Source organism: Dipodomys spectabilis, unplaced genomic scaffold, assembly GCF_019054845.1.
Source record: "Dipodomys spectabilis isolate Male_0828 unplaced genomic scaffold, ASM1905484v1 ptg000136l, whole genome shotgun sequence".
Taxonomy (NCBI): domain Eukaryota; kingdom Metazoa; phylum Chordata; class Mammalia; order Rodentia; family Heteromyidae; genus Dipodomys; species Dipodomys spectabilis.
This window is the reverse complement of record NW_024870813.1, coordinates 12,193,613-12,206,180: the sequence shown is the minus strand read 5'-3', so window position 1 is coordinate 12,206,180 and position 12,568 is coordinate 12,193,613. Positions and strand designations below refer to the sequence as shown.

Genomic DNA, 12,568 nt, shown 5'->3' with positions numbered 1-12,568 from the left:
GTTGCTTTCCTAATTTCAGCTTCATTCTTCTTATTGTTGGCATACAGAAAAGCCTTTTTTTTTTTTTTAGGGTTAATTTTATACCTGCTTCTTTGCCAAAGTTTCTAATCAGTTTGAGTATCTTGGGAGTGGAGTCAATGGAGTTCTTTAAATAGAAGATCATGTCATCTGCAAAGAGGGAGAGTTTTACTTCATCTTTCCCTAGTTGGATCCCCTTTATATTTACATCTTGTCTTATTGCTCTAGAGAGGCATTCTAATACTAATTGAAGAGAAGTGGAGAGAGTGGACATCCTTGTCTCGTTCCTGAATTTAAGGAAATGGCTTTAGCTTTTCGCCATTAAGTATATGCTGGCTGTAGGTTTGTCATACACAGCCTTTATTATATTGAGGAATGTTTCATGGATTCCTAGTTTTTCCAGAGCTTTCATCATAGAGGGGTGTTGGATCTTGTCAAATGCTTTTTCTGCATCTATTGAGATAATCATGTGGTTCTTATCCTTGCTCTTGTTGATGTAATTAGTTTTATTAATGGATTTGTGTATATTGAACCAGCTTTGCATCCCTGAAATGAATCCTGTTTGATCATTGTGTATTATTTTTTTGATGACTTGGTAATTGGCCAAAATTTCGTTGGAAAGTTTTGCATCGATATTCACCAAAGAAATGGGTCTATAGTTCTCTTTCTTTGATGAGTCCCTGTCTGGTTTTGGGATGAGGGTTATGATGGCTTCATAGAGTTTGGTAGTGAACTTTCACTTTCAGTTTCATTGAAGAGTTGGAGGAGTATTGGTGTGAGTTCTGCTTTGAAGGCCTTGTAGAATTCAGCTGTAAATCCATCTCATCCTACACTTTTCTTGGGTAGGAGGGCAATTATCGCTCTTTCTATTTTGATTCTTGATATGGGTCTGTTAAGTTGGTTTAAATCATCTTGATTTAGTTTGGGCATGTCAATATTTGCTAGAAATTCATCCATTTCTTCCAGCTTCTCAAATTTATTAACATAAAGGCTTGAGAAGTATTCCCTTGTAATGTTCTGAATCTTGGTTGTTTCTGTGGTGATGTTTGCATTCTCATCTCTGAGTTTATTTGGGTATGTTCTCTTCTTTTTCTGATAAGAGTTGCTAAGGGTCTGTTATTTTGTTAATTTTTTTGAAAAACCAACTCTTTGTTTTGTTGAATTTTTTTAATTCATGTAATTCTGATTAATTTTAATTATTTGTTTCCATCTACTAGATTGAGGTTTGGCTTGTTCTTTTTCAAGGAGCTTCAGGTGCCTCATTAAATTGCTGGTTTCAGATCTCTCCAATTTGTTTATGTAAGAACTCAATGCTATAAACTTGCCTCTGAATACTGCCTTTGCTGTGTCCTAGAGAAATTGGTAATTTGTGTGTTCGTTTTTGTTAAATATCATGAATATTTGGATTTCCTTTCTACTCTCTTCCATGACACACTGGTGGTTCAACAGTGTTGTTCAGCCTCCAATTGTTACAGGATTTTCTTTGGTGGCTTTTGGTGTTGAATTCTAATTTTATTCCCTTGTGGTCTGATAGAATGCAGGGCATAATTTCAATGTTTCTGAATTTGGATAAATTTGCTTTGTGACCTAAAATGTGGTCTATTTTTGAGAATGTTCTGTGTGCTGCTGAGAAGAACATGTATTCTGATGCTGCTTGGTGAAATATTCAGTAGATGTCTGTTAAGTCTAGTTGACCTATGCAGTTGTTTAGATCCAAGGTTTCTCTGTTGAGTTTTTGCCAGGTTGATCTATGCAGTGCGGGTAGTGGTATGTTAAAGATCCCAACAATTAATATCTTTGAATCTATGTGAGATTTTGGGAAAGTAGTGTTTTTTGGATAAATTTGGGTGCTGTGTTATTTGGTGAATAGATATTTAGAATTGTAATATCCTCCTGAAGAAGAGATCCCTTAATTAGTATGTGGTGCCCTTTTATCTCTTCTCACTAATTTTAATTTGAAGTCTATTTTATCTGATTTTGGGATTGCAACTCCCACATGTTTATGGGAGCTGTTTGCTTGTAGATTTTATTTCAGCCTTTCACTTTCAGAATATGTTTGTTGTGTGTCTCTTGAAGGCAGCAGATAGAAGGATCCTGCTTTTTGATTCAACTAGACAATTTATGTCGCTTAATTGGAGAGGTAAGTCCATTAATATTGAGAGTTAGGACTGAGAGATGTTTGGTTCACTTTCTTGGGGCCTGTACCAACTGGGTTCTTCTTACGATTCTTGGATTCTCTGTTTGGGGCTGTTTCTTGGCCTTTATTGTGCTCTTGTTGGTTTTCTATGTGTAGGACATCTTTAAGTATCTTTTGTAGGGCTGGTTTGGTAGAGATACATTGTTTCAATTTTTCTTTGCTGTGGAAGGTTTTTATTTGTCCTTCGATTATGAAGGAGATTTTAGTTGGGTACAGTATTCTTGGTTGATAGTTGTTTGCCTTAGGATGTGGTTTACATCATTCCAGGCTCTTCTTACTTTCATTGTCTCTGCTGAGAAATCTGAAGTTTTTCTGATTGGCTTCCCTTTATGGGTGATTGATCTTTTCTCCCTGACAGCTTTAAGGATCCTTTCCTTGGTCTAAATTGATCCTGTGTGGATTACAATGTGATGGTGGGATGTCCTGTTCTGGTCTGGTCTGTTTGGGGTTTTAAAAGCTTCTTGTATCTGGATAGGTCTATCTTTTTGCAAGTTTGGGAAGTTCTCTGCTAGGATCCTGTTAAATTTCCTAGACCTTTAACTTCTGTCTCTAGGCCCTCCTTTACACCCATTAGCCTTAAATTTTCAGGCTTTCTGATGGTGTCTTCTAAATATTGAATGTCATATATCTTAGATTTGTCTTGAATACTTGTCTTTATAATGCCTAGGCTGTCTTCAATCTCAGAGATTCGATTTTCTGCATGGTCTAACCTACTGTCAAGACTTTCTACTTTGTTTTTTATTTTCTTTTCTTGTAATTGGTCAGATTTGATGACTTCAAATTATTTGTTGGAGCTTTGTTTTAGATTTTATATGGAGTTCTTTACTTCCCTTAATATGGTTTTCAGTGTTCATTCTCAAATCACTTAGATGATTGGTATATTTTCATTGGATTCCCTTCTGTTGGACTTCATTCAGCATTCCCTGTGTGGCCTCCATGGATTCCTCCAGCTTTCTATCTGTGGATTTCATGAATGCCTCTATTAATCTTTGTTTATTCTTATCCCTCTTATGCAGTTCCTCTATTAATCTTTGATTAGCCTCCTAATGCTTGTGAAATTCCTGTATTAATCTTTGGTTACCCTCACCACACACGCATTTCCCTCTCACTCTCACACAGAGACCTTTGCAGGCTTTCAATCTTTTCATTCAGCATTTTTACCAGTAGTGTTTGTAGAGCATTTTGGAAACTCTCCTTTAGATTATTCATTAATTGCTCTGTTGCCTGATTATCGTGAGTGGGAGTTGAGATACCTGGACTTACCATTTTTCTTGTGTTTCTTTGGCTTGTTATGCCCATTTGGGTATGAAAGCAAAACCAATTCCACACTAGAACACTACTTTAAGGCAAGCATCAACCAGAGCCCTATAGTTGCACAGATTGTTTGATGCAGTCAAAATGATGAATACCAATACAATCTAGTTCAACAGATACAGTCTAGTTCAACAACAAACAACTACAGATCAATGGACTAAGAAGGAGTTAGTAGACCAGATATTAATGGGTCTAGGGAGAATTGTGAGAAGAAAATAAGATTAGAGGAATGTAGAGAGTAAAAGGGAGAGAGGGAATAAAACCAAGACTTAAATTCAAAGAGAGGAAACAGAAGGAAAGAAGATGAGCGATAAAGGGAAAAAGAAAAAAAAATTAAAAATGAAGTACTTAAAAATTATATAAGTATAAAGCTGGGTGCTGGTGGCTCATGCTTCTAATCCTAGCTACTCAGGAAGCTGAGATCTCAGGATCACAGTTCAAAAACAACCTGGGCAGGAAAGTCTGTGAGTCTCCAATAAATCACCAGAAAACCAGAAGTGGCACTGTGGCTCAAGTGGTAGAGCATTCGCCCTGAGCTGAAGAGCTCAGGGACAGCTCCTAAGCCCAGAGTGCAAGCCCCACTACTGACAAAAAAAAAAGTCTAAAGAACTAATACTTCAATTAAAGGAGTTAAGTCTTGAGAGTTTGTGAATCAATATCTGAATTAAGGATGCTCACAATGAAGGATAATGTTTAATAATCGAAGACAGGTATATATCTGGGGGTAAACAGAACAGCAATTAAGGAACACAACAACAGCAAAAAGGACCAAAAGGGAAAAGAGTAAAAGAGAATTTAAAAAAACACACACACACACCTAAAATAAAAATGATGAAAAATAGAAAACAATTTTTTTTACAGTTTAAAAATGAATCTATTTATTTATCGCCTTCTTTTACACTATTAATGCTAATTGTTTTTCATGGTGCATGCATTTGGGATTCATCAAAATGAATTCTTAACGAATTTACAAAGACAAAAATTATAGCAGGAGGGGCTGAGAAGGTGGCTCAGTGGTAGAGCGCTTGCCTTGCATGTATGAGGCCCTGGGTTCGATTCCTCAGCACTACATAAGCAGAAAAAAAAAGCCGGAAGTGGTGCTATGACTCAAGTGATAGCGTGCTAGCTAGCCTTGAGCTTAAGAGCTGAGGGACAGCACCCAGGCTCAGAGTTCAGACCCCACGACCGGACCCCCCACACACACAAAAAAAAAGAAAAAGAAAAAGAAAAAATCATAGCAGTATAACAGATATAAGAGCCAAATCATCCCACCGTTTCTCAAAGGAGGTCTCAGCTCTGAAAGGCCCGGCAATAGAATATGAATCATGTTTGTGTGTCTGTAAGATTGTGAGGTACTGCTATGAACATCAATAGCTGACCAAGTGGACATCATAACCCACTGTATGCCAAGCTCCAAGCTTGGTTGCTGACAAATAGTGTTTCATTGACTCCTCATAACGGCTCTCAGGTCAGTGATTCCATTCCCATTTCATTTCATATGAAACTGAGGCCCAACACAGTTCACATAATAAGTGTTAAGAGCTCAAACACAGGTCAGTTCTATCAGGCTCTAAACACACCCTCTCCACACAGATCTACTATCATACTATCTTGCAGACTTGATTACTCCTTCCCCTTTGTCCCTCAGAATGGACCTTGAGCCTTCCTGCCAGATATACCAACTCACAGCACACACCTCATATCTTGGGTTAGTCTGTCCTCTGTGTCAACTCAATCTGTTGAAAACTATCACTGTGTCCTCTTGCCTTGGCAAAACCACTTGTCCACTCTTCTTCCTCCATAGTAACAATTTTGTTAGGCATATGGTTCCAATCAAAGACTACAGTTCCCAGAATTCCTTGCAGCTTGGTGCAACCATGTGACTAACAGGATGTAAGCTGACTTGAAGCAAGCCAAATAAGGGGTTTTTTTTATTTTTTTATTTTTTTGTGAGAATACTGTACAGAGGAGTTACAATTACATGGGCAACATAGTGAGTACATTTCTTATCAAGCATTGTTGCCTCCTCCTTTGTTTCTCCATACCATCCCTTCCCCTCTCCACCCCTCCACCCCCACACCCCGCCAAAGTTGTAAAGTTAGTTTTTTCGACATAACGTCTTGTACATCTCATTGTTGTAATGGGTCCACCTGTAACCCTATTTAAACAGTTTGTTTTTTTCCTTGATGTTGATATAATATGACTGGTTTCTTAAATCAGTTTGTTTGAGCAGGCAGAATGAAGCTCTGCCTTACCAGGAATTTTATGACCCTTCTCCCAGGCTAGTTCAGTAGGGGGCTATCTGCTTTGAGTATCACAAAAGAGGGAGATGGCTGTTTCCTCTAGCTTGGAGATGCTGTGATGGAGCTAGGTTGTGGGTAGAGTTGAGGCCTTTCATCGATCAGTAGCTTTTCCCTGAGGGACTAGCTCCTGAGACAGCCCAGCCTCGAGCCATTCTCAGGATTTATGTTTACTGAGTGTCTTTTTTTTTCTTTTACCCCTCCTGCTGCTGAGTCTGCTGCCTAGACTGCAGTGGGAAGGGGCAGCCTCTGGCTTTGTTTACCCAGTGAAGAAAGTCACTCCTCATTGGGCAGGAGCTTCCTCTGCCTGGGAAGAGCAACTTTCCCCAGAGTGGAGCTGAGCCCCACAGGAGCTGAATGGCTGAATGACTCCTAATGTCTTCTTCCAAGGTCTGAGTAATGTGCTAGCTGATCTGACCCAGTCTTTGTCAGTATCAAAGATGGAGTTCTCCTCCAGTGGTGGGGGAGGGGCTACCTTCCCACTGCTACTCTGTGAGGAGTGAGGAAGTCTTGCGGGGTACTCAAGCCTTTCCCTTGGTTTCCGAGCCATCCACAGTCTCTTGACTGTGGTCAGTTCTTGCTGGTAGTGAGTAGAATCCTCTCGCACACTGCCTCTAACACCTTTGTCCAGTGCTCTCTTTGTTAATATTTCCACTGCTGCCACAGACCCCGGAGCGCTCAAATCTGTCTGCCTGAATTTTTCCTCTCTGGCTAAACTCTGTGTACTATGATGACACACTTGGTGTGACTCCCTAACCTTGGACTTTTCACTGGAACACTAAAACTGGTGTCTACATGAGAGTTTGTTTAGCCCCAGCCTCTCCTCTGCCATCTTCCCCCAGACTCTCTTAATTCTTATTTTATTGATATGGAACTAAAAGCAGAAGATTTAAAACTCCAATCAAAGAACTACTTGATACCATTTACACTTTAAGAGAATATTTATTTCTGGAAAAGAGTGGCTGAGAAGGGTCATTGTAAATGCCATGTGACTGTTGTCCTCCACATCTTCTTGTTTTATGTATTGCTAAACTTGAGGAACTTTGGTATTCTTCTTCGTTGATTGAAAACCAACATTTACATTACAATCTAGTGTGTGGGAAAACCTGTGTATTTATTTCAAAAGTAGTACTATCATATTTGTCAGCTCCTAAATGTATTATTCCATGCAGAGTTGCTCAAAACTTTCCTATTTAATTCCTTTGAAAGGCTTCATGTCTTTTAAAGGAAAACGTTCAACTAAGTACAAAGACCTAAATTTCTCCGTTGACTTTGTCTCAGTTATTATAAAACAGTAACCTGTAGGCATTTATGATGTTTTAATGAGATCATTAGTAAAATATTATTATGTATTTAATCCTCACTATTTCCTATCTCATTTAAATTCAAGTTTACTTGAGATCTATGGTTAGTCTTTTTCATATAAGAATATAATTGGGGTAAAAATGCCAGGTGAATAAATTAATCACCTAATTTTATGGTCTCATCAGCATTCCTGTCCATAGAAGAAATAGAAACCTTCACGTAGAGAAGCTCAGAATTGCTAATGATTCTTTCAGAAAAGTCGTAAATTTTTAATTATTTTCAGATGTTACAAATTTTAGATAATATATTCTATGTTAAATTCATTTTATGATTTTTGACCTGTTCTTCCTCAAAAGCACCAGTAGCTCATACCTGTAATGCTAGCTACTCTGGAGGCTAACATCTGGAGGATGTTTGAGGTCATTCTAAACAGTCAAGTTCATGAGGCACTGTCTCCACAATAACTAGAGAAAAGCAAGGTTGGAAATGTGGTTCAAGTGGTGGAGCATCAGCTGAGTAAGCAGGTCAAGCAAATATGAGAACCCGAGTTTAAACCCAAGTTTGAGAGAGAGAGAGAGAGAGAGAGAGAGAACAAGTAAGCAAGCATAGTTCAGCCAGTGGCTCATGCCTGTAATTACAGCTATTTGAGAGGCTGAGAACAAGAGGATGGTAATTCAAGGTCTCCTGTCTAGAAAAGTTTTCAAGACTCCCTTCTCAAATGACTCATAGCTGGATACAGTGGTATGGACCTGTCATCTTAAGATACATGGGTGGACAAGATAAGGAAGATTGCAATTCCAGGTCAGCCCAGGCTAAAAAGTCTTCAAAATTCCATTTCCACAGAGTAAAGTTGGGTGAAGTAGCACACACTTAATATCCCAGCAACCACTGGAAGGCAGGAAGTGAGACTCTATCCTAAAAGTAACTTGTGAAAAACTGACTGAAGGCATGGCTCTGGGGTAGAGCAAGCACAAGGCTCTGTACTACTAAATAAAAAGAGTGGGGGAGGAAAGGAGAGGGAGGGAGGAAAGGCAGGGGAGGGGAGGAAAGAGACCACAAGCATAGACTATGTACCTTTGCAAAGAACAAGGCAATGGAAGTTTCGATTTTGATTTCTTTTAATTTTTATGTAGAAATTTAAGTCATGTGTCCATGAAGCAGGCTCTGGAAATTTTTGTTCTGCTATAAACGACATAGAGCACAGACAAAACATCTGACATTGGACAATAGCATCACAATCCTGTGGTGCCAGAGAAAAGGGAACAACTCCTCTGTTGCCTTAGCCTATAGCCGAGGCAGCTACCAAAGCTCAAGGAAAAGAAAGCACTGTAGAAGAAGCTAATTGAAATGAAGAAATAGGGATCAAAGTTTGTGAACAAGGTAGATAACATTTGTGGGATAATGGTCCAAAGAGGAGGGTGCTATGAAGAGTATTTCAGAAATCTTCGTAGGAATTCCATGAGGTTTTAGGTAGTTCTAAAACTCAAAACCAGGCTAGAAAAACATGCTAAGAAACTAATTCCTCAGAACTATAAAGTGAATAAATCTAGGTGTTCACACAGGGACAGTCATCATTTCCCTTCTTTCAGCTAGTAAAGAGACATCACTGAAGACCTGGACATTCAGTACAGATGCCCAGAAGAACTAACTGTACCTCAGAAGTGGAGCCAACCTTGTCCTGGAACAAAGGATTTTCTACCTCTCTCTTGAAAGAATTTTAAACACTTGAAAAGATCAAATAACTTAGAAAGTAATTTATACAACAAAATATAGCACTCAGCAATGCAAATTGAAATGTATAACAATCAAAAGCAACCCTGCCTAGAAATGACAGAGGAGATGAAATTAACCCCCAAAAATATTTAAATAGCTCTTATTACAGGGACCTTTATTGTCTGCCAGGAAAACATACATGATGTGAAGAGAATAGAAGGTATAAAAAAAGAAACAAGTGGAACTTACAGAGCTGAGCTTTTTTATTGGGGGGTGAAGGTGCAGTACTAGTGCCAAACAAGGGCCTCACACTTGCTAATAGGCACTCTACTTCTTGAACTACACCCGTAGCCCTTTTTCATTTAGTTATTTTCAGTCAGGCTCTTTCACATTTTCGCCCCAGAACTGGCTTGAGACCCTATACTCCCACCTATGGCTCCCACTCCCACACATAGCTAGGATAACAGACACATTGTGCTATGTCTCCATTATTGATTGAGAGAGGATCTCCATTATTTTTGCCTCATCTAACATCAAACTGCAGTCCTCCAATATCCAATTCCTGATTACTTGAGATTACAGGTGTGATCCACCATACCAGGCCTTTTTTATTTTTTGGTGGTACTGGAGTTTGAACTCAGAATTGATTCTTCAAAAAAAAATATTATAAAGTTGATGTTCAGAGGGGTTACAGTTACATAAGTCAGATAATGAATACATTTCTTTTCAGACAATGTCACCCTTGATCTTACTCTCTCCCAGTTTTTCCCTCTCATCCCACCCACAAGTTGAGTAGTTCATTTTCAGCAGAGTGTCCAGTGAGTACCACTGCTCTATTTGTCCACCCGTCGTCCCTCCATATCTATGCCTCCCCTTACACTCCCAAATATAAATGAACATACAGAAACAAAAGGAAAGAAAACAAAAATAGCAAAAAAGAAAACAAACTTGTTTTCATTTCCTGGAGTTCATTTCAATAAATATTCTGTATGATCAGATGCACATAAGCATTGTGACTTTCTGTTCCTCTCCTAAGAGTATCTTCCTCTGGTCTTAGTGTCTGTGAATGCCTAGAGATCTGTATTATGTCCTTGTATTTTAGATCTAGATTGTACATGAGAGAAAACATGGGCGATTTGTCTGAACTTGGCTTATCTCACTTAACATGATTTGTTCAGAACTAATTCTTAAGAGAAAGTATTATTATTTTTTTTCTTTTTTTTTCTTTTTTTTTGGGGGGGGAGTCCGGTTGTGGGGCCTGAACTCTGGGCCTGAGCGCTGTCCCTCAGCTCTTCAGCTCAAGACTAGCGCTCTACCACCTGAGCCACAGCACCACTTCTGGCTTTTTTCTTTTTGCTTATGTGGTGCTGAGGAATCGAACCCAGGGCCTCATGCATGCAAGACAAGCGCTCTACCACTGAGCCACCTTCCCAGCCCCTCTCATTTATTTCTCAGTGTGTTTTATTTCATTCACAACAGCACTGTGAATTTAGGATTAGACTCACTTTCTACGTTTTTTTTTTTAAAGGCTTAGAGAAAATGCATAAATGCACAAAGGTCAGGAGCCAGAATTCAATCCCAAACTTGACTCTAAAATTTGTTTTCGTCTCTCCTCCTGCTCAGTTGCTTATATGAAAATATCTGGTTTAAAATGTCATTTAAAAATTATTATGAGGGCTGGGAAGCTGGCTCAGTGGTAGTGCTTGCCTTGCATGCATGAGACCCTGGGTTTGATTCCTCCATACTACGTAAGCAGAAAAAGCCAGAAGAGGCCCTGTGTCTCAAGTGGTAGAGCGCTAGCCTGGAGCTGAAGAACTCAGGGACAGCGCCCAGCCCAGGGTTCAGGCAACAACAACAAAAAGAAAAGATTTTAGGGGGAGGATGGGAAGGGGAAACAAAGGAGGAGGCTACACTGCTCGATAAGAAATGTACTCATTTTCTTGCCCATGTAATTGTAACCCCTCTGTACAATATTTTCACAATTAAAAAAAAAGATTTTAAAAAAATTACTATGAAAGAGGTTCTTATAACATTGATTTTGCTGACTAAGAAAGGCTCTATGAATCAAACCTACTAAGTAAGGAAATAAGGAATTCGGTGCTGGATTGTATAGGAGATCCCTTCAACTAAGTAGCTTACAAAATTCCCTGCATAGCTTTTTGTAGTAAAAATCCAAAAATTGAGCTTTGGCTTTTATCTAGCTAAGTTCCAGAAGATGTTCAAAAAGACATAAAAGGAATTTGTTTGGGTTGTATCTGACATGAGTAATAAGTAGTCACAGTAAGATTATTTATCAGGCAGCCTGAATATAATACTTCACAATTAATATGGGTTGATTGGTCTTGAGTACAAGTCTTAGCTATGAATATATTTTAGGAAGCTGTCTCTCCCGGGGTACTCTCTAAAGCTTGATCCCAAAAGCCATATCCTACATCTGTGGCATCTGTCCCAGCAGTCTTTGACTGCGTAAAACAACCTTACCAAATGAAAGTGGATTTGTATTACCAATTCCAGGAAATATTTAACCCACACTAATAATAACAATAGGTCCCCATATAAGAATAGTAATACAAATGTATCTTTAACATAATAAATCCAATGATCACATACCTGTGGGTCTTTTTCATGCAGATGTGACAGTGGTTTATCAAAATGGGTTACCAGTGATATCTGTGCGGCTACCATCTCGGCGTGAACGTTGCCAATTCACTCTCAAACCTATCTCTGACTCTGTTGGTATATTTTTACGACAACTGCAGGAAGAGGATCGAGGAATTGACAGAGTGGCAATCTATTCTCCAGGTACAGTTAGTCACCCTCATTTTTAATTCTCACTTCTCATTTCCCCCCCAAACCGTTTCTAGACATATGAAATGCTCATTGCAAAAAGCTATCATCCTGTTAAGTTACGGCACTTTTTTGGCCTAGCAAGCACAAGAGAGTAGTACAAGAGGAGTGTGATTCTCCATCCCCACCCTCCTATGAGTCTCAGGATATATCTGCTCAGTTTTAGTAAATGTCTGTGCTCAGAGAGTCCCATTCCCCAGCAACTCACAGATCATGCCAGGGCAAGGCCAAGTAGACAATCACATTTATGTTACTGAGACCTTCTATCATTACCTTAGTGTAGAATAAACTTTTCCAATAGTTGAGCCTTTGTCTCCAGAGATATAAAATACTAGAGTTTCTCTTCTTATGTTTATCTTATGTTTATGATCTTATGATCTTATGTTTATCACATAAATGTGTATCAAAATAGAATATTTCATTTGAAAAACATAAAACACAGCACTAAAACATTCCTATTTGATAGAACATCTGTTTATTTTTAAGTGCCTTAATTTTTTTCCCTTTTACTTGGAAATTTTTCAAACTTATGTAGCTATGAAAGACTTCTGCAGCAAGCACTCATTTATCCTTTACCTGGATTTACCATTATTAACAGTTAACCACATTTCTGTATGCTAGTTTTTATTTCTAAGCTTTAAGTACCCTGACCTCTCCAAGTAGTACCATTAGTAAACCAACTTGGTATCCTTTGCTCATCCTAGTATCCGTCCTTGCTGAATTAATAATCGGTGACTATGCTAGAAGGCTTTGTGCGTTAGAAGGCACTGGGGTTCCATCATAAATGGTTGTAAGAAGTCCATATGGCTCTACAAGTCCCAGCTGATGCCTGTAGATGTATGGGTAATTATTTCACTTGCTCGTGCAGTTTTAG

The 12,568-nt window shown here is 38.8% G+C and overlaps 1 protein-coding gene across 1 annotated transcript in view; it reads left to right on the top strand.

Annotated features, from left to right (window-relative positions):
* Positions 1-12,568, top strand: part of Mcu (mitochondrial calcium uniporter) — a 183,476-nt gene that overhangs the window by 152,225 nt on the left and 18,683 nt on the right. Inside the window, exon 3 of the mRNA XM_042690324.1 lies at positions 11,479-11,649. Within this exon, the coding sequence (XP_042546258.1) occupies positions 11,479-11,649 (171 nt within the window). The remainder of the gene's footprint in view (positions 1-11,478; positions 11,650-12,568) is intronic.